Source organism: Hylaeus volcanicus, chromosome 2 (genome assembly GCF_026283585.1).
Source record: "Hylaeus volcanicus isolate JK05 chromosome 2, UHH_iyHylVolc1.0_haploid, whole genome shotgun sequence".
Taxonomy (NCBI): domain Eukaryota; kingdom Metazoa; phylum Arthropoda; class Insecta; order Hymenoptera; family Colletidae; genus Hylaeus; species Hylaeus volcanicus.
Genome location: NC_071977.1, coordinates 26,086,264 through 26,107,992, shown reverse-complemented (window position 1 = coordinate 26,107,992; position 21,729 = coordinate 26,086,264). Strand labels below are relative to the sequence as shown.

The following is a 21,729-nucleotide window of genomic DNA, read 5'->3' as shown; positions in this document are numbered from 1 at the left end:
CGGACTTCAGGATGGCAGGTGTGCCGACCTACCTCACCGAGGGAAAAGAAGCTCTTACCTGTGCGCGTTCTCGAACTATTCGCGATATCGCGGCCCGCGTTCAGGTACGCGAAAAAACGTCATCGAAGTTGCGCGAAATTTAATTGGCTGCCGGCACCGCGTTCGGAGACGTTTCCCGATACTTTTCGCGAGGTAGCAAACTTTTTAATTCCGTTTATCACGCCAACGCCACAAGTTGCGTGCCTCGACCGTGTCGAACAAATTCGCAATCAGTCACACCTGACTGGCGCGCCAGCGTCCTTTAATTATCATGTCCGTGACGGAATCCTTGACGCGTGTAAGAACACCCTTAGGCGTATCTGGGTCGAATGGAAATTTTCTCTTGACAAATTCCATTCCGTCGGCTTATCCGCTCGCATACAACCCAGATAAAGTGCTTGGATTCGCATAAGCTGACGCAGGCATCGCATTTGTTGCGTGTAATTCTTTTTTCTGATCGTTGCCAGTCTGGATCAGGGAAGGCAGGGAAGAATTCGGTATGAGTTCGCTGGACCCCTCGTTTTCTTCTTTTGTGTCTATCACCCTAAATCGATCCGAGATGACACGTGATATTTGCTATAGCATCTACGAAACTCATTATTTATTCCTGGACCAGGGAAGATTTTATGGAAAGCTCAGGATGTTTGTTCTTGGAATTAAACTACAAAAACAGAGGTGAGGTGACGTTGCACGTTTGTATATTTCAGAGTAGTCTCTTATAAACTTATTAAATACTGTACCATTAAAGTGCACCATGGTTTGTAATAATCTATGAAAAGCATTGTATGTATAAAATATGTTGGATACAGAGTATCGATGAGTTAAAGGCAATCGTTTGCATTGTATAGAAGGTGATCTAGAAAAGCAGATACAGAATTTGGGGCAGATTTTTGTTGTACTTCGTGATCCCTATCTATTTCACCAATTCCTATCGCATAGGGGTGGAATTTTTTAACTATCCCCTTAGATTCATCAAGCTTTGCTTTAACTCTTTGCTGCATAGGAATTCAGGTCATAAAATAGACCCATGTTGCACAGGAATTTTATTGCGTTTCAAATCAAACAAAATTGTTATATTTTTATTAATAAAGGTATCACACCTATACACGTGCAGCTATTGCAAAATTTCGAGGTGGGATTAAAAATGTCCCACCATGCATTACGGTCCATCAAAAAGGTGGGACACTTTTAATCCCATCGTGTCCCAAAGAGTTAAATTACCTTGTATAGTGCATGAAGTAGTACCAATGTTAGTTTCGAGGCATTACAAGCTATAATTTATTCAAACTTCAGCCTCTTTTTAGACTTCGCAAAGTCGTGTACGTTTGGCAAGATTTATTGTTTATGTATACACAACTGAGCATGCGCAAGTTCGCGATAACAGCATCGTATACAGATAACTGTTCCTAGGAGGGTGTCTGGTAAATATATGTCGGCTATCCATTCGACGATTTATGAAATGCAGGAATAGAATGGGAAAATATGGATAGAGAAACTAGTTCGTATAAATTACAGCACCCTGGTTCGGTTCCGTCGGGAAAACCAGATCGTCGAGTTTGAATCCATCCTTTATCCCATCTCGGGCGAGATCCTTCTTCAACGTATCCAGAAATTGGAAAACCTTGTCTTTCGTTGTTATGGCCACTATGCAACCGCCCCACCTGTATCAAACAAAAATCTCAAAGTGCGGCGTTTAATTTTTACGTGCATCAATTCGAATCGATTCACAGGTTCCGAAAATGACTCCAAAACAAAGAGTCGAAATATCAATAAAGAATGAAACTGTTTCTTGTATTAAAATATAATATATAGATATCAAAATGTGTATTATTTCACAATGCTTTACGTTAGAATTGTTAACTTTATAGCTAGTCAACACTCCAGGGCGATAAAATTGATCGTAGCGTAAATTTATTTTGTACCAGTAAAATAAAACATTTCGTTATTTGAAACAATTACGGGACGCGTTCAATTTACTAGAAGTTCGATGTTAAATATCTCCGTAAATACGGAGTGTTGATACAAACGCTTGGACACGTGTCCGTTTATTATCGTTCTAGATTAGCCAATAAACGCGTGAAATTGACGATCCCTGTGCTGCGACCTGTCCTTGTCACCTCCTTTCTTCGCCGAGTTGAAAATCATTGCGCTTACCTCGGAATATAAGGAAACTTTTCGACGGTTTTATTGCGATCACGTTACCGTGCACCTGCGGCCCAATGAGAATCGCAATAATAACCGATACCCGATGGAATCGATGGGAGATTTGCGTTATCGCACGACTACGGGCTCGTGTTTGATTTCGAAGATGTGAATTGTTCAGATTCGTTTCGCGAAATGAAATCATCCACTCTTTTGGAGGGTATTTTTTAATCGATTCAACCGTTTGCCACTGGCCAAACGCGCGAATAGGGACGAAAAAGAGCCAGAGGTTGTAAATTTCCCGACTTTTTCAATTTATCGTCATTTTTTTCTCTCGAGAAAAAAATCGAAATAGGACACGAACAAAATATTTTAGACGATTATATTGATATTAGATTTGTAATGTCATTGTTTATGACTGATACTTGCGATGAATAGAGGCTTCACAAGTTAAACAGTGTTAGCACGGAGTTCCTGATGATATAGACACGTGTCTTGATAATCGACATCGGGATAATTGATGAATCGAGTATCCAGATACCGAATAGCGTGTCTGAGGTTGTGAATACACACACTGTTTGTGTTATTAATAAATTCTATTGGAATTCGTCACTGGTAAAAGCGTCAACACGTTTATCTTCAACACGTTCTTCTATAGAAAGTGGTGACATTTTTTAAATTCAATTTCGACACAGTTGTGTTCCAAAGAAAAATGGTTCTCGAAAAGTGGATAGATCCCCACCGGAAAGCCAACAAAAGACTAGTGGTAAACGCGCAGTAAAGTAAAGTAAGGAGGTAGTAAATCTACCCTCTTCCCGTCAGGGACGCGTTAACCCCTTCGTGCCCATCCTCTTCGATACACACCTGTTTCAGGCAATTTGTATTGCCCTTGGACAATTTATAAGTTCTTGAGCTTCCACGATACCAGTTGTGCATTATCTTTTTGAAAATTGTCTTCAAGCTTGGTATTCTATTAATCGATATCGTAACATAAATATTTCCATGAGTGCATATATCTTCTCCATTAATCATTATTATATCATTTTGTTATTTCTGCTGCCTCTGATTTAGATACGCTATGTGGATGCAATGTGCACCACCAGAGAAAATGGTTTCTCCTTCTTAAGGGTGTACTTATTTTGTTCGATGATTAATACAGGTTTGCACTTACCCAGCTCCAGTCAGCCTCGCCCCGAGTGCACCGCAAATCATAGCCTTGTCGACGAGTGCATCCACGCTGGGATGGCTGCACTCGTAGAGTTTACGGAGGCTGGTGTGGCTCTGCGACATCAGGCTACCAAGCTGCCGAAGCTTCTCTTCTTCCATTATGGCGTTCCCTTCGCTTATGCGCTTAAACGTCACCACCCTGCCTGCCTCTAAAACACGCAATCGTACCGAGGCTTAATCGATCGAAATTGAATAATTTCGACGGTAGCGTACAGAGGGTGGTGTTTAGGGGGTGCATGTGTGCATTGATAATCGGGAGTATGTTACTCGAGGATTCTACAGAGTGCATCATACCGTTTGGACTTGAAATACTCCCCACAGACATCGACGAAGCTTAACGTTGTATCAAAAAGTTAGATCTCAGTTTGATTGATTTCAGTATTTAGTCGTTTGCAGATAAGACCGGAGCTTCAGCTACTGTGCTCAAGTTCTGTGCTCGAATATACCGAGTTGAAACTCTGCTTAAAGAAAACTTTAGATTTTAAGTATCACTGTCGAGCACTGAAAATGACTTTAAGAGATATCTATCAAACTAATTCTGTTCGATCGAAGGAAATAATTATGCTAGATAATTTACATGGCTCGCTCTGTATTATCCTCGCGTGCGCAGATCGTTTCGAGGGACTACAGCACGTAGTTTCTACAGTGATGTTAAATGCATGAAATTCAATCGTTTTAAGTAGCTTTGTTAGTAAAGTAAACCGCCATTATTCATGTGAGCGTGGCGAGTATAACGGGTTTAACTATGAAGGAATACGTGTCGTTGAATTTTAATGCAAATTTCCACAAGGCGAGGGAAACGCTCGATATCGTTGTTCCGTTTTTATGTGGCGTCGCTATTCAAACGGGATTTACTCATGTAATAAGATTTGGCAGTGATCGTCGAGGGAGCGAAAACGCGGAAAAAAAGTGGATAGAAGCTACAAAGAGTTTCTCGCGCGGTTTCCGTTGCATTTCCAGGGCAGTAAATTCTATGGATTGCGACGAACGGCAGCTTTGGGGACAAATAACGACCGCGATCGATAAGCTACCGCTGGGAAACCTAATTCCTTCATAAAGGAATGCTCGTAAGCGATTGATAAGCAACGACTGTTTCCTCCGACAAACAATTCGATAATTTGTGCGTTCGAAATTTCCTCTTAGAAAAGTAATTGTGTTGATAAAATAGTTCATTCTCAATTAATTTCAAGGATATCTTTAAGTCTTTTTAATTCAACTATTAATTAAAAGCATAGAAGAACGTCTATTTTATGCTATAAAAAATAGTATGGTATACAAGCCATCATCCATAAATATATTTTCATAAAAAGAGAGCGTCTCAAGTCAACTAGCGTTAGGCCCTCGCAATTGTAAACCTTCCACTGACCAAAGGATACCATTTTCCCCAATCTTTAACTGGAAAGAGTTAAATCCAAGATTACAAAGAAGTCTAATCGTTACAATTTTTCCATTATTCAACCAGACCGTTGAATTACTTCTCGGGTAAGCAACATCAGCGTTTGCATACATGAATTATTCTCCTGGGAACGCAGCTAAAATCGACCGACACATTTACATGAAAAATTGCGACATAAATAGTCGTTGTTTGTTGCGGAAAACTTTTGCTTCCGTCGCGAATTTTTTTCGAAGGAAACACTTGGTCTTGGTTCGTGGTCGCGAGGAGGAAAAACAGTCGGACATTTTCAGCTCTTCGTCTGACGATTTTTTCAAAGATTTTGTTACCTTGGTACACGTGCAGAGCGCGTTGTTTAAGCTTGAACGTTTGCGAGTCGCTGAAGGACCCTAGGCGTGATATCTCTCGGAGCCTTTGGTTCGTCGTGTCCAGGATCTCGCTGATCTAGAAAGATAACGGGCACGTCTGCTGATAATGGACCCTCGACCATTATCGATGGAATCATAATTCCTCGGTGGCATGGTCCGAAGATGCTTGAGAAAATTTAGAAAGCATCGAGGGTCATGGGGCATTACAAAGATATTTTACTGTTTTCGTATCTTATTAAAATACTAACAAACACTGATTACTAGAAAAAGTATAGTACCTAAATTATCACCAGATCAAACCAGATGTCGATGTTTTCTATATTCAATTTTACATTAGTCATAAAAAGACTATAAGATGTATACTTTGTAAGAAATTAATAAGATGCCCTTTCGACGTTGCAATACTAAATACCTCGCTTAGGGTGTATGGTTCCTCGTGGAGGTTGTTTGTTACCACCGGGACCATTTCATCCGCGCTGATGCCAAGTGCCTCTTGAACGTCGCTTAATGTCTGTACATGCTCCCAACCCTTGTTCTTTTTCTTCGCTATTATCTGTAAACGAGCGAATTAAGGTCGCCATGTTGGCTCTGGCCAACTTGAGCTTAAAATCTTCACTGGTTTCTAAAGACCGTTCGTAAGGTATGTATCTTCGATCGATTTTGCAAGTAAAGTCATTAAAGGAACATTCTTCATGTTTTTCGATTGTGATACACCAAGGGCAAAGTTTAACAGTGTTCATCGAGTGTTTCGGAAATTCAATTTCACTTGTTCAAATTATATTTGGACTACCGACGCCGACGTTGCTTCTAACGGACGGGACCACATCGATCAAAGTCAGTCGCGTGAGAACTTAATCAAGAAGCAATCTCATCAGTCCCCTCGAAACTTCATGCTTTAAGGATTTTTTCAATGTCCGTCGCTGCTCGAAAACAATGAGAGAATTTAATTTTACGACGATTTAAAATTTTAATTTCTGTTCCCTGTCAAATTGTGTCACTTCTTTTCCTCCACCTTCGTTGTCTCACATTCTTCGCACTTTTTCGTTGGACTGTTTAATTGTAGTAAAAGGAGTACGTTACCTGCGCAGCCAGTCGACACTCTGCAACCCTTAAATTGAAATCTGACGTGGAAGCTTTGTTGTGACATGCCTGGCTGTGCGCTATTACGAACACTGCAGTTTCGGGTAGAGTGACAATTGTGCCTTGCAACGGATTGAATTCAATCAGCATCGCGGAGCCTTCGTGAAACATCAATAAATGTCAAACCAAACCTTCACTTGAGATAAAGTTAGAATAAAATCGATGTACGATGAAAATAAATACCGAGGTAAGTAATATATAAAATACCGTCTTAATTATTATTCCAAGCCTTGACTTATTCAAATAATTGCTTCCGTTGAACTGTATGCAATTGATAAAAGAACAGAAATTGATAAATTTGCATATTTTCGCAAATTTAACGTAGGAGTTAAGCTGTACCAATGAGTCACTCCGTAGTCGGGTGAAATCAATAGGTTACTTAGGGCTACTTCCCTCACTATTATAACATGTACAACTCCTACTTTTACGATATAATTCCACGCGTCTGTGTTTGTGAGCGATTTTATGCGCCCCTGTAGTCAGAATGGGCAAAATTGTAGTCGAATGATAGATAATAAATAAAACTAGATGAACCACCATTTATAGCGATCCTTTAGCAATCCAGAAATATTTCAATAAGAATATTCCAATGAATATTACGCGTACTTCGTACTTAAAAAATCTAAGCAGTAAAAAGGAATGTTGTTTTCTTATATACTAATAAAATGTCTGTGCAATTATGATGCATTTTAGAAATAAAATATATTCACCAGCCTTCCCGAGAAACGCGATCGCTTGATCCATTCCGCCACCCTGAGTGCCAATGTACCTTTCAGCCCTGGCGCTGATGGTAGCCAGCCCACGTTTCGACAATTGGTGCTGTAACATGGTTAAACGATTGCTGAAACGTTAACATCGCTTTAAATTCTGTTTGGAGCTGGTAGACTTAGTAATTGCGAAAGCGACACGGAGAATTGGAAACGATGGAACTAGGAGAGCGAACTTCCCCTATTCTTGGCGACTGAAACTTTCAGGACAGTGGGAACGTTAATTAAATTTGTTTTAACCCTTGCAGAGTATTCCGTGTGTACGGGAACGCGAAGATACGTGTCAGAGGAAACAGTAGCTTCAGCGTTTGTAGAAGGATGCAGTATATTAGGGTATTTTGGAAATTTATACAGCGACGATTCCACGAATTTTGGAAAGAAATTATAGTGGCATAGTTTTACGCGCTATGTATTTTCCCATCCGGAACTAAATTTTTTTCTCGCCTCCAGGTGTAATTATCGAAAGTGTTTGGTACATCAGCGCTAAAGCAACGGATCGATGAATCACTTTCCGGGGCTAATGGCACTTGCAACTTATCAAACATCCGTTGCGGAAACGTCTTTTCCAGCCACGCAAAAAATTCCACCTAGATTGCTCCGTGGACAGAGCGGAGACGGACGATCCCTTTACCAACGAAGACAAGGGACAATACTCTTCATCGTGAACACGTAGAAACGTGTAACGCGTACATTTATGCATATAAAATATATGTGAATGAATGTATTTAATAAATTAATATCGACTTTATTATAATGTCTCGGTTAAGTCTCGGTTAGTTCTTGGTTAGTTTTCGGTTAGTTCTTGGTTAGTTCTTAGTTAGGTCTCGGTACATATTTTTCGATACAAATTTATAGGTGTATCTTAGGCACCCCCAAGATCCAAGTCTAATATTTTGAAGCCGCTACAGCGAGATCAATTGATACGTACACTGTGAAGGATTTCGATCAAATGTTAACTTTCATAAAATTCAATAGTTCAAGCTATCGACCCGTCCCCTTTTACTCATTTTCGCGCAAAACTAGGATCATGAGACACCGCGAAATCGTGGAATTGAATGTTCCGGACGAACCAACGGCGGTGATGATTCATTTCGTTTGCAAAATTCGCAATATCCTTCCAACGAGTCAGAGGCTCGATTTGGTGCTCGACTGGAGAATCATTCATAACTGATTATCCGTAAACGTTCGCGGGTGGGTTATTCCACGCCAAATTTCAAATGAAATTGAGGTATGATTTAGTTCACGTAAAGCTAGATGACGTTTAAGTCGTCGCTGGTTTCGAATTTATCTAAAAAATACAGGACGTTGAATTTAGTGAAAAATAAATTTTCAATTCCGACACTATCAACCGTAGTGAGAGAAAATGTTTGAAAATCAGAAAATTGTGAATATGTTCCTTCGAGCTTTCTACACAAAACGGGTCTTCCACGGTGGGCGTGTATGATTGACACCATAATGACCTGTCAACAGTTGCGCTGCCATGCATTTCATTCAACCGACCGCACTCGGTTGACCATACTGATTTCACGATATATTAGTTCAAGTAATTCTAGACACGTAATCAGCAGGTGTCACAGCAGTTTGAATGGTGTCATGTGCACCTCTAAAAGAGTTGTACACCTCTACGCTAATTCATGCCTCATCGAGAATTTCCAATTAGCATCAGTGGTACTATTTTCAGTTTTGGAGGGAAAAATTGTCCTGCGATTTTCGAATAAATTCGAAACTACCATAAAGATGACTTAAACTCCCCTTTATTGTGCGTGGCTCACATCATATTTCAATTTTACCGAAACTCCTGACGTCTAACGCAAAAGGTGATCGATCTGGCGCGGAATAACCCGAGTAATTTCCGCGTCTCGTTCTGACGGAAACGTGGTCAATGGACGGGAATGTATCAGGGATTCGTGGGACGCTTCGTTCAAAGGCCGCGTGCTCTCGAGACTCCGTCGAAAGAGACATTAGGGTTCCGTAGAACTTTTCTCATCGATCTTGGGAGCCCCCAGAGGGGCAGGGCGACGGTGGCCACCGGAAAGAGAAAAGAAAGACGAGATTTTACTTATCCCTCTAGTCGGGATGCGAAAGATACTCTCCTACGAAGTAGCTGCACCTAGAAGGTGCAACCCTTTTTAATTATTTTTCAGGTCTTCAAATGAGATATTTTATTAGTTTAGCAAATCTAAAAGTATCTGTGAAATCATCATTTTTTTTTAAATCAATAAAACGATACTTGGAACAAAAACATTCACTCTTTCCAATGAAATAAATATTGAATTTACGAGCGATTTATTTTTATACACATATCAACGATAGCCATGGAATCGTGAAATGCTTCGCAAGCTGAGTTCTTTGTTTTCGCTGCGTTACAGTGAAATTGTATCGAGTAAAGTGTATACATAAGGATAAATTCCAACGTATAAAGCCCCCCCCCCCCCCCCCCCCCGACTACCCTCGACAATTTCAAGAGTACGCGGCCCACGTCGCGAGGATGCGACTCTTTCTTTTCTGTAGAATCTCTCTGTTATCAGTGCCAGTATGAAATTCCTTTCCCTGTCGAGTCTATCTACTTGGAGCTACCGAGAAATGAAAATCCTTTGTAGGATAGTAAGATCCTTTTGCCTTCTAGGCATTCTTCGCGAAGTTTGACGAGAGCCAGGTAATTACACCATTCCTGAGTAATTACTGTCAATATTGCGCGAGCTTCCCATGCTTACAAGATCGTGTAATCTTTGATTATATCACGAGTAATAGTAGATGTTTTGAAAAAATGCTGAAAACAAGCAGAAATAGCATTATTTTTCCTGAAGTTATCCTGGAGTTAATAATCGTCCCTTCATCGCCTCGGTAAGACCACATTTTACAATTAACGCGAAAGGTAATCTTTTCGGGGCAAGATAAATCATTCCCACCCTCGGCTCAGTCTAGAACCAGATAAAACTTTAGTAGTAATTCTTTTAAAAAGAGAAGTTAAACAGATCGTCTACCTTCGTAAGCTGTGCGTTAAAATATATTTTCTTCTCGTCCGCAGATAAACGTTGATCGCGCTTTGAGTCCCTCTAAAAACAGCGAATTAATCCCTGAGGGGTTGTGAGGAATTCTCGAGTTACTTTTTACTCCGATATGAAAGACCTGATTGGACACGAGAAAAAAGGAGAGGAACGATTAGTCGACGGGATTTGACGTTTAACGATAGAAATTCCGATGGGAGCATTCATAGGTTGCCGTCATCATCCTATTCATTCCTTCAAATTATGTTTGACATTGGACTTCATACATTTTAGAAATCAAAGAGTAGAAATAGTTTCCCGAGAAGGGTACTGAAACGAGGGATTCACGCGAATCGATGATTAGGTGCAAACTTACAGAAGCAAGGATTGCTCGAAATTCCTCTGGGGAGTGCAGACAATGCCACCACAAGGGTATTGAAGTTTCAGCTAGCAGTCTGCGCACTCGTGCTCCAAAACTACGTATCCGCAATATTCGCAAGATCATAAATTCATAACCAAACGTCTGTTCTCTTATAACTGTTTGTTGGAGTTAACTCGTTATTTTACGTGGCTCTGAAGTTTCCGAGCACTTTCTGGTCACCATGCATGATAAAATAGTTCAAAAAAATGAAATGAATATGTATTACTTGTTATTTATTCCCTTGGTAAAATGTTTCGTACAATATTTCGAGTGTAGAGAACGTAGTTTAATTTGAATATTACGATAACAGAGTTGACGAAAAAACACACCAATCAGAGACTCACCTGGCTAACGTGCATGGTCGAAAGGACAGCAGCAGAGACGAGAGCACTCGAGCTCGAGAGCCCTGAATTAGGAGGGATATTTCCCCAAACTGCAGCTAGGATTCCCGAAGCTGCGGTTTCTTCTGGGATCACTTCGAGGGCTCCTTTTACGCCGCAGAGGAAATACTTGTACCAGTCTGGACCACAGCTGGCATCCTCGATGCAAACACTGGAGGTAATATCGAATTTATTTCTCTTTTTGCTACCCTTGGATCAATTAGCTATCATTAACATTACAAATAATTGTATAATTACAACAAACATTTCTGAGTAAAATTCACACATGACCCAAGCTACCTTTTACTCATTTATTTGCTCGTCAATTATCATTTCTGCGGTGATATATAACGCGATAAATTTGTTGATGTAGGAGAAAAATTCTGTCGCGTTCGATTGAGAATTTATTAGATTTTGCTTTGTAAATTTGCTTTTATTAAAATTTCCCTACTCGCATTCAACGCGAAATGCATTATAAATTTATCGAACATTTTATCGGGGAGACACTTTACGATCGATGGAAAATTATATGCGATTGAACAAAGTTACACTAGTATCTCTGATGAATCGTAATACAGGTAATCTTAAAATAATATTAGCGTATATTGGGGGCAAATATTTAATGTTTTCATTTCATGTGATAGTTTCGCTTCGAATCCAAGCTCGATTTTCGATTAACTACGATTAAGAGCGATTCTCACGGCACATTGAGCGAAATAATTGCCAATAAATTTTAATCGACGCTGTACGATATTATAATTTTGTTAGACACTTAATGTACACTAATTATATTTGAAGATGACCTACTACGAGCCTCGAAACAACCTTCATGTATACATACAGATCTCGTTTGTTTCTCAGAGCATCGAAACATCTCTTTCCATATACTTCCAGTAATGATTATAAGTTTTCGTTTCCTTTACGACATTTTCACGCCACGGAGACATCCGTGAATATATTTGCCATGTAAAACCCGAGAGAAGTTATAAAGCACAATGAAACGTGCAGCGTAAGGATGGCGAATTGCGCTGCCTTCTCGTATTATGCTCTTTCCATTTGCATTACGGCCAACTTCATTTTTCTCTTCCGTTGGAGAGACCGTGGTTATTACACGTGGAAAGTTATTCTTCCTTAGTGGCCGACGAGAGAAAGATTAATTAGAGACACTGCAACAAGTTATACAGCTACTGTCGCGTAAGCTTTATTAAGAATTCGACTATATCGCGCTGAAGCGGCACGGAGATCGGATCAAATTAATTCAGCGACTACGTGGACTGTAAAATTAATTTCCATCGGCCTCCACCCTCGGGAAATTTTCTTTAAACTCGATATGATTCCGTTTACTAGTTTCTATTCAGAGTATAGAAAGTTTCTTTTCGAAAACTACAAGCTACTTTTATTTCATGCTAAGTGGACCGTATAAGTAAATCTTACATATTTTATTATGTTTGCCCTGACACTATCTTACTTATTTATTTTCATAACCATGAATTATCCTGATATAAAAATATAGTAATAGAGATTGGAAGGAAACTATAGGTTCCTATCGAATCATTTATAAGAGAAAACGTGTCTCGAAGGGTCCCGTAGTTGCTTCTCTTCCCCGAGAATAAGTTTAAAAAATACAGAGTTACGCGATGAAATACAAGCGTCCTGACTTTTTTCACAGCCACATTTTCACGGTCAATAAAGAAAACCAGCTGCGAGTAACTCCCGACTATTCTTACGTAATAAGCGACAGACTCGCCAGCTGGTGTTCTGGTCACTTCGAATCGATCTCGCGTGGTTGGCTATTTTTCTCAAATATTTCCTCCAAGATGTTTACGAACGTGCACACAATTTGCAACGTTTACGGCCATTTGCAAATTAAAGTACCTACGTTCATTGAAAATCGATCGATTCCACAAAAGCTGAGGCAGAATGTTGCTTTTCCATGAATCCACCGCTAGAGAGGAAGTATTTCTATACTTCCATTCAAGTTCGCGAGTTCAGACAGTCTTTTTACGGCTTCTCTTATTTCCTATTGAAATGCGCTAATAAAAAATAACAGAAAACTGGAGCGAATAATAAAAGCACTAAAAGAAAATTCCAAGAATTGTTTTACGGTGACTACGGAATAATCTAATATGAGAAAATTAACGTTTCATTTATCAGGGAAGGTAAAGGAAACGTTTATTAAGCATTTCTATGCAAAATTTAATTCTCCGCGAGGTTTACTTAAATTTTTATCTAGCCTGATCTTGAAGTAGGAATATAAAATTGGAATATACAGTGGAAAGTAAATAAAGTAACGAAGTCTGTTAAAATATGAAACTCGGGGCCAGATAGTAACTAGCTAGGGACTGCGAATTATTATGATTTCTTTGCAAACATACGAATACAGACGTTCGTTACGATTCTTATAGAATAAACTAAGATGAGATCCAATTCTACTCGAACAATTCCTCCTTGGGAATAATACGCGGCAAGGTCTCGAGTAGTGTTTGTAGTCGAAGATCTCGTCTCGAGAATTCTCAAGAATTTTTAACGAATTCCCATTTACGATCTTCGGAATGACAAACTTCAAATATTCCTGAATCCTCGACTTGCAGAGAGAACGTTTCCCCACTCTTGACAATCGTAAAAAATGTTCAGCCTATATAAATGAACACGCAAGCATGTGTCAAATGAAAGCCCACTTGAGAACGAATCGCAATCATTCGAATAAATAAAAGATAAATTTCGATCCGTTACGTGCTCGATAAAAATTGCAATCTATGATTAAAAAGAAATTATTAACTTGGTATTCGGTGTCTTCGATCGTCATTCGTTGTTTAAATGAAATTATGCTCATCTCTACTTTACAACATTTTGTTTCCGCGTAAAGTGAAGCTTCGTAAAATGGTATGTCGCGCTGGGTTCGTCGATTTCGTTTTATTCGCGTCGCAGGGAATAATTTCGTTAAATAAATCCCACGATCGCGAGGAGGACTCGCGATTACCCGCTCATCCTCGTGAATATCTCGGAGCCAGGCATTTCCGGCTGACGGCCACTAAACACCGAGCGACTAATGTAATTACATAGCCGTCAGGTTTATCGTTCCACCTTTCATTTTATTGCCTTTCTTTAATCCAGACGCGAGCGTTCAGAAGCGTCCGCGGCGGTTTTCTGGGAAATTAGTTTTACGCGTCGTACCGAATGGCATTTATTTTTGTCCCTCGCCGCGAGAAATGCACCGGTCAGAAATTTCTCGCCGTGAAATTGCATTCCAATGTCGTGTAAGGGAATTTTGCATTAACTTTAAAGCTAATTCGAACGAATGCAAGAACGAAAATGAGCTGACGAGGTTATTTCCATCAAACTGCAAGTACAGGTCTTGTTTGATGAGAAATTAGCGGTGGAAGTTATTTCCGTTAACATATTTCCTTTCGAAATTGTTGAAAAATCGATAAACACGATTTCATAGAACCCTGCTGGGTTGTAATCAGTGTCGAGTGAAATACACATGATTGATTCATTAATGAATGGTCAAACGCGATTACCTCTGGAAGATTACACGCTACTGATTCATGATTGCAGATTACGAAGTGTAGCCTCCCATCGCTGATTAATCTGACTATTACGAGTGGATTATGAGAGCAATGATCGTACAACAATCGTTAACCTAACATTGAATTCCGATTGAGTAGCGATATCCGAATCCTTTTCTTGATACGAGTAGAGGTTGGAACAGATCATTTTTAAACAAAAATTCGTTGAAAAGGTGTCCTCCCACTACACTTCATGTAACCCTTTTTTCATATTTTATTCATAGAATACCTACCATAGTTTGCTAGTCTATTTTGACAAAAACCTGTATAATACGACACACTATGCCCCTGACAATGCTATTAAGCTTGTCCACGGTAAGTAAGAGTCTCGAGATAAAGTGCGGTAAACTTGCTACCCGACTCTAGATCGTATTTCCGGAAGTAGAGTGTAGCGCAATGCTCCAATTACTTACAACCCCAAAAGCTCTAGATATAATTTAGTTCGTCCTTGGTAATTGAATCTCGCGTCATACCAATCGGAGTAAACAAACTGCACTTAGGCGTAAACTTTGTCGCGCGTTAATTTGCGAAGTTCGTTCCACGAGGAAATCCGAGGCTACAGGAAATTTGATTAACCCATGATCATTTCAAAGAGATTACGAAAGCTCGCGAGTAAAAGTGTTCGTGAGATGCACGAACGGGTTTTTAAATTCTGTTTACCGAAATTGTCGTGGATAAAAATATGGTAATTTCATTACTGACCTCAAATCCTTCAAGTTGCATTGGAAGTCCTCGTACTTCGGGTCTAGATTGGTAAGACGAATGCCTTTCGAGGGAGCGACGGCAACGAGGATGTCCTGTTCGATGGCCATCGGACAAACAGCGTACCCGCAATAATCGATGTGCTCGCCAATTAAATTAACTCTGCGAACGGACGAACAGAACAAACGCAATTACTCTTGGGAGAATTGGAATCATCAACAGTTGTATAAGTGAAAGCTGATATAAACAAGATTGTAATAAAGAGATTATCAATTCGTCGCAAATAACGTGTTTATACAAGAGGTAGGAACTACAAGAAATGGATCAACATTTAACTAATGGTTCTTCTAAAATAGACAAACTGAAGTTTAAAAATACATTCTGCTCGTTGGCTTACTGTTTAAAACTATGGAACTAGACGAGGATCAAGTTGATTTTTACCTTCCCGGAACTCTAACGAAGAACAGAGGCTCGATATTGTACTTCTTCTCAAAATGGTTGGCCAGAGTCATCAGCCTTCCTTGAAACTTCTCATCAGCATGAAGAATAGGAACCTGTTCCTCCGACTCCATGTCCGACTCCCTGTTCGTACTATTCGGCATGTAAAAGTAAAAATTCCTCCTCGTTATTCATTACAGACTTCAATTAATCAAAAAACGTTCTTTCTCTGTTCCCATATAAAACTACACTCTATTGCTAGAAAGAAATCGTTGTGCAATTTTGCGCGAAAAGAACTTCGCGCGAAAATTACAAAGTAACTCTCGCGCGGAAATCGATTCGAGTACCAGCCGTGTTTGGCGCGGGAAATTTGATTGTTGTAACCGTAGAACTCTTTGACGAAACTCGAGCGACGAGTAGACAGAACACGCGGCGAGGAATTCAATTTTCTCGCGATTCGATATCCTGTCGAACTCGAGTACTGTCGAATTCGACATCCGTCACGGGGATCGTTTCACCGTCGAAGCGGATTCCCGAGGCGGATGACGACTGCTACCGATGAAGCTCGCGAACGAGGTCAACGCCATTAATGCAATCGCGCTGTTACGGAAGATAGGGAACCCGTCGTGTCGCTCGAGCTGTCCTAAACGATTGGAAGCTTTCCTCGAGCGTCACGATAATTCGCTGGTTGGCCACAGTTTCATTCGAGATGAAATTTGTGGACGAACGTTCGTGCTGTCGAGCGAACGAGGATAGAACAAAATTGCAGGCCCATGAATTTTACACCCGTCAGAATGAAACTGTTTATTAAAACAATTTCGAGCCAAATTCTTATTTGTTGGCAAGATATGTAAATATAAAATATATGAATGTATTCATTAGGAATAGAAATTAACCCCGTGCCCTTTTTATTCAATCACTTGTAACTGTAGATTATTTTAGCAGATAATAATACTTCCACATCTATTGTATCATTAACTTTGTAAACGATCGTTTGTAAAGTTAGTTAATCAGTTATTTGTCTGCAAAGTCCACACGAGAATAATTGTTCAGGAAAATTATGCCAGCGAGCACTACTAAGTACCAACAAGCGCGTGAATCATTCGGTACATAATTATTTTTATCAGGCACAATGAGCTACACGAGCACACGTTCAACTATCGACGCACACGATTACGTGACGATTGAACGATTGAAACGTTTCTCTATTTTATCCATCCGCAGAGATTTTCGAAATTGTAAACGTGAACGAACACGTTCTCTGCATTGTTTCATACCACATAATTCCAGCACGTTCCTGATATTGTTGCTTGTTAAAAGGATAATGCGTTTCGGTACTCATTCTAACTATGAATTTTTCGATCGAAGCTCGAGGAGTAAATAAATTAAAACCACATATTTTTTTTCGAGCGATAAACCTTAATCAAAAGTTTTAAATACATGTATAGAACTAGAGAATTTTAAATATTGCAAAATCTCTGCAACTGAACGTAAAATCTCATTTTATGCATGTCACGTTTAACTGCGAATTTATAATGTCAACATTTAAAACTTGAAACAGCTTGATATGTTGATATAAAATGCTGCACGAACGTGCTCTTTCTTTTGACCTAGTGGAAAACAAAACACTCGAGAATGTATAAACATTTCTAAGCCAACAGCAATTCGAAGAATACATGAATATAAAAACGTATAAATAAATAAACGATTAGTTTCGGACTAAAGAATTCACGACCTTTCTCTATGGACTTTCCAATTGCTCAAACTTAAATACGCATCAAATTAAATTTCAGTTTTTATTTAAATTCTTTCTTCTTTAATTATCGTTACAATTTTGATTTTTTAATTTACGTTGCAGGCTAGGTATTTTCAAATAAAAGTATACTTAAATATACATAATACAGCAACTGAAAAAAAATAACATCGATAACAAACACGTCTTAATCGTTTTGCACATTTGGACTATCGATAGCAAGATTATTTTTAATTGGAAACATTCTTTTACAGATACGAGGAAATCAAATTACCCGAATTGTCCCGCCCTACGATAGGCGTCCCTTTAGGTAGTTCTCCGCTTGGACACGAGTGGCGCCAGAAGTCAAGAAGCCCACGAGGATCCAGCTGCAAGCGTTCGAAGTTGCCGGAGCTCTGAAGAATTTAATCGATAACGATTGTATCAAGCAAAAGTGAAATGGCATATTTGAAGTCTGCGATGGAGAGAGATCGGCTCGCTTCGTATCTTCTCGTTTGGTGCAGCTGCGACGTATGGCAATCGGTGAGATGAACATTGTATTTTACGTTATCAATTTCGCGTCTGAATAGAGGCTATTTGGCGCATAGAACGATACGTACGTAGCTTCTCGTTTAGACATTTTCAAGTTTAATTAATCAAATTGACGCGTATAATTTCGTTGGCTACACTATTCTCGCGATTTGTATTACAATGTTTAGATAACCTTGCGTACGAATACTTTCTATATATCTCGAATAAATTATTTCGAAATTTTTCCGTTACCGGCTTCCCGCGTTTCTACGTTTTCTATGAGAAATGGCATCCGAGCAACAGGGTTAAATTTGACATTTGAAAGAAATTTTCTGTTGTATCGCGAAGGGTCTACAAACAGAGATGGACAAAAAGTTTTTTTCTAGATAATACATTTCAAATATCGAGTCAAAGATAACAAATTTGTCAACCGTTTGATAAACATTGCAATCTGACTAACGCAACCTAACTGCGTTGCATATCGAAGAAGCAACAGCTTATTTGAATAGCTAATTGAATACATATTGGCAATAAACATGGTGTCCAGAGTTCTTGTATGTCATCTAGTATTCGAATAACCTGTCCATCTTAGTTGTCTGTGTATGTGCACGCCAAATAACACGCACACAAGCATGCACGCTGTTGGGTACGAGCTAACGCCGGCCGTTGCTGCGTCAGCTGCCGTGTAAAGACGGAAGCGGAATGGTTACTACGTGGCTCCTCGCGGTATTATTTAGAACAAAAGTAACAGGTTAAATTAAAGTAACGTATTGTACATACCTGTTACTGCACTCAGCGGTTTTGGTCCATAGACTGACAACACGTCGAGTTGTCGTATCAGAATAACCTTATCAACACGTATTGTTTTTTTCTAACACGAGTTTCAAGGACGCTGAATTAGGCGGCTTATCGATCAGAATGAGCTGTCGTACGAAGTGCGACGTATCGCCGCGAGTGTCGCTACTATTAGGTGGCATTCGCGAAATACTTTGGCGCGTGATTCGATTTAGCTTACGGCTCGAAAGTTATGAAACCGGGAGAACAAAATTAATATCACGACGACAATTGTAGAGGATACTAGATTGGCAATGATAGTTTCGAGAACATAATTACAATAATTGGTACTGTAGCTCTTGTGTTTTAATTCGTCTGGAGGGTGATTTTAATCAAGTTTTTATTATAGAAAAGATATGTGAACGATCTAATATTTAGTTTAGGAACGTGTCATACATTTTTGATAAATTTTCAGGTATTTTTGTATGTCATTGTCACATGCTACCTTATCGATGTATGGTGCAGGACGATTAAAGTGCTCGTAGTGGTAGGAATTAAAATGAATACATATTCCCATAAGGTTATCCTCTCTACTGTACCGACGAACCTACCGTCGATAATTCCGACGTGTAAATTTCCTATAAGTCGGTACCATGTTACCCATATACAGTAACGTTCACTCTCAACCGTACGGTTACATTCGGGCAGTTCAGCAACCCCTTCATAGATGGCAGATTTTATTTTAGAAATTCATCGTATATACCATCCCTTATACTCAAATTGCATTTCATTTTCTCTTTCTATTATACACCCATGTATGCATAGCTAACATTCTAAACCATCAAATCACGGTTTCTAATCCGAACGAGTCCCTCGCATAGAAATCAAAGTACTTCACATGCAAATTTTATTTAGAAAATAAATTTCATCGTCGAGTGGTGCCACAAAATTCTCCTGGTAGAAGAATATCTTTCTCCTCTCGAGACCACCTCGCTTGTCTCGATCTCGCGCTTCCATATTCGCGCACACGTACACATACGTACATAGGAAGCAGACGTCAGTTTAATTCGTATTACTTTCCTCATAAATCCGTCGGGATTCGTGGCCGGGTAGGGGAGGCAAGATGAAGTCCGCAGGAGTAAGCGATATAATGTCGCATATAACGCGATAGTTATGTACACGTATATACGGTTAGCTACGGTTCACGGTAGGAAGGGTCCTTAGACAGGAACGAGTATAACCTCCCTTTTCTTTCTCTGGCCCGTTATAGCCCCCTCTCGCCGTTCTTGGTCTCCTTGAGCCAAGGATGTACCGATTCCAGACAGTTTTTGCTGAAACATCGCGCCGTTGATCCGGCATTTTCCAGGCCGCTTGGTTTATCGCTCGGCCTGATCCCTCTGTTCGTACCGCGGTGTTACAAGCCCCTGCAATCGATGTTTTCATCCCATCTTCCTTACTCGGCTCCGTCTGTGCCCCCGCCACCCGTCACTCCCCGTTCGACCCCACTTCTCGCCCAGTTCTCCTAGCGATTTCAGTCTTCTCCCGTATTTCTCTTTATCTTTCTCTGCCTCCGCCGCCCCGTCGGTTCTTCCGAGATAACCGCCGCCATTTGTCTCCCAGTGGCGGCGTGTACCGGGGGTACGCGAGGCGATGTAAAGCTACCTACGATCTCCTGACCGTACACCGGAGACCTGGATTCTTGGCGAGAGAAGGAGAATCCTAGGAGTCGAGTTTCCACAACGACGGAGTCGCGGAAACGCCCTCGAGATATGTACCCTCATCCCCGATCGGTTGTGTAGTTTGATATCCACCGATGTCTTGACTCTGGACGTCTTCTGACGTGGATGTTGGGAAATTAAAGCATAACGAGTTGGTCTTAGTTAAGAATCATCCTCGTCGAGGTAATTAGAGACCTCCTCTTTCATTCGTCGAGGTTTAGATCGAAACGTAAGGAGTGACACTGCGTCTACAAGAAGATGGCTTGTTGTAAGGTGCAATTTGTATTAGAGAACGATGTAAACGCACGACAGGTAGCTTTGTGTTCCCGAGTAAACAAGAGTGTGGTTGTACATTACGCTGAACTCATAATTTAATAAATATCTGAATCAATTAATCCGTAACTTATATACCATTCTTTTTTGCCTGAACTTTATTTCTTTTATCACGTTTCACGAATACACGTGCCAAACTACTGTTTAACAACATGACTTGACTTCTAGCTTTTATATACCTCGCTTTCAGATTCTCGATGGCACGTCTGAAACTTGAAGTTTACCTAGCCATCTTCTTGTGGACACAGGTTAGGTGATACAAATAAGATATCAAGAATACCTCTTTATTTGTTGAATACCTTCTATGTTATTCCTTCTTAAGTTAGCTACTAGGAACTCGATGCTAAGTTATCAATGCTAGGATGGCGAATTCAAGACTAGGCGTGAATTAGCCGTTTTCCTGTTAAGGGAAGACAACGAGACTCAATAACGCAGCGCTCCCCTAGATCGTGAGGGGGCGCTGAAACGGGCGGTGACTTTATACACCTATTTTCAATCACGTTCAGCCGCGATAAAAGACTTTCCTCCTCGCGATCGTGTACTACCCTTCGGGCACAGGATTTTGTTTCCCGTGCTGCACGGGTTCGGCGTCGCGCGAATAAACACGCCAGGGACACGCGATCTGATATTCAATATCCTCGGCTTTCCCCTCGGGAGAGTTTGCCTGGATCTCGAACTAGCATACGTCGTATCCAGTTTCTGCGTGTTCCGACCCAGTGGGATATAATGATACATTTTTCGATTTTGCAATATCGCCCGGGATCACGGACATCCCCTCGTCCTCGGAAATTATTGGAACGGAGGGCGGATCACTCGTGTGTTTGTGAATTATTATTATTTATTCATTTGGGAAATAAAATATTTTTGGAATGCGTGTGGCTAATATCAGAAAATTTATATATGAGGTATCGGTGCGCATGATTCAAATTTAACGTACGTAGATCGATAACCTTCCCGAACTGTTTTCCTGATCTGTTATTATCGTCGAGTTTAGTTCCTCGAAAACCTTCGAACCTTGAGATATTTTATTCTACGGTCAATTGTGGCTCCTTACTTTTGTTCTAACAG

General features: G+C 40.1%; 1 protein-coding gene across 3 annotated transcripts; it reads right to left on the bottom strand.

Moving 5' to 3' along the window:
• Positions 1-720: 720 nt before the first annotated feature.
• On the bottom strand, positions 721-18,759 carry LOC128872840 (N-acetylgalactosamine kinase). 3 transcript variants are annotated; one of them, XM_054115921.1, is made up of 11 exons: positions 18,617-18,759; positions 17,601-17,721; positions 15,577-15,726; positions 15,136-15,297; positions 10,829-11,036; positions 7,020-7,128; positions 6,250-6,407; positions 5,582-5,722; positions 5,131-5,245; positions 3,353-3,557; positions 721-1,700 (listed from the first exon to the last, which is right to left on the bottom strand). In XM_054115921.1, the coding sequence occupies exons 3-11, from the start codon at positions 15,705-15,707 to the stop codon at positions 1,535-1,537; spliced, it is 1,395 nt and encodes a 464-aa protein (XP_053971896.1). In that variant the 5' UTR covers positions 15,708-15,726; positions 17,601-17,721; positions 18,617-18,759; the 3' UTR covers positions 721-1,534. The 3 variants fall into 3 exon arrangements, with proteins under 3 accessions (XP_053971896.1, XP_053971897.1, XP_053971895.1); XM_054115922.1 differs by lacking the exons at positions 17,601-17,721; positions 18,617-18,759 and adding an exon at positions 15,921-16,129; XM_054115920.1 differs by lacking the exons at positions 17,601-17,721; positions 18,617-18,759 and having other exon boundaries at positions 15,577-15,737.
• Positions 18,760-21,729: the final 2,970 nt, after the last annotated feature.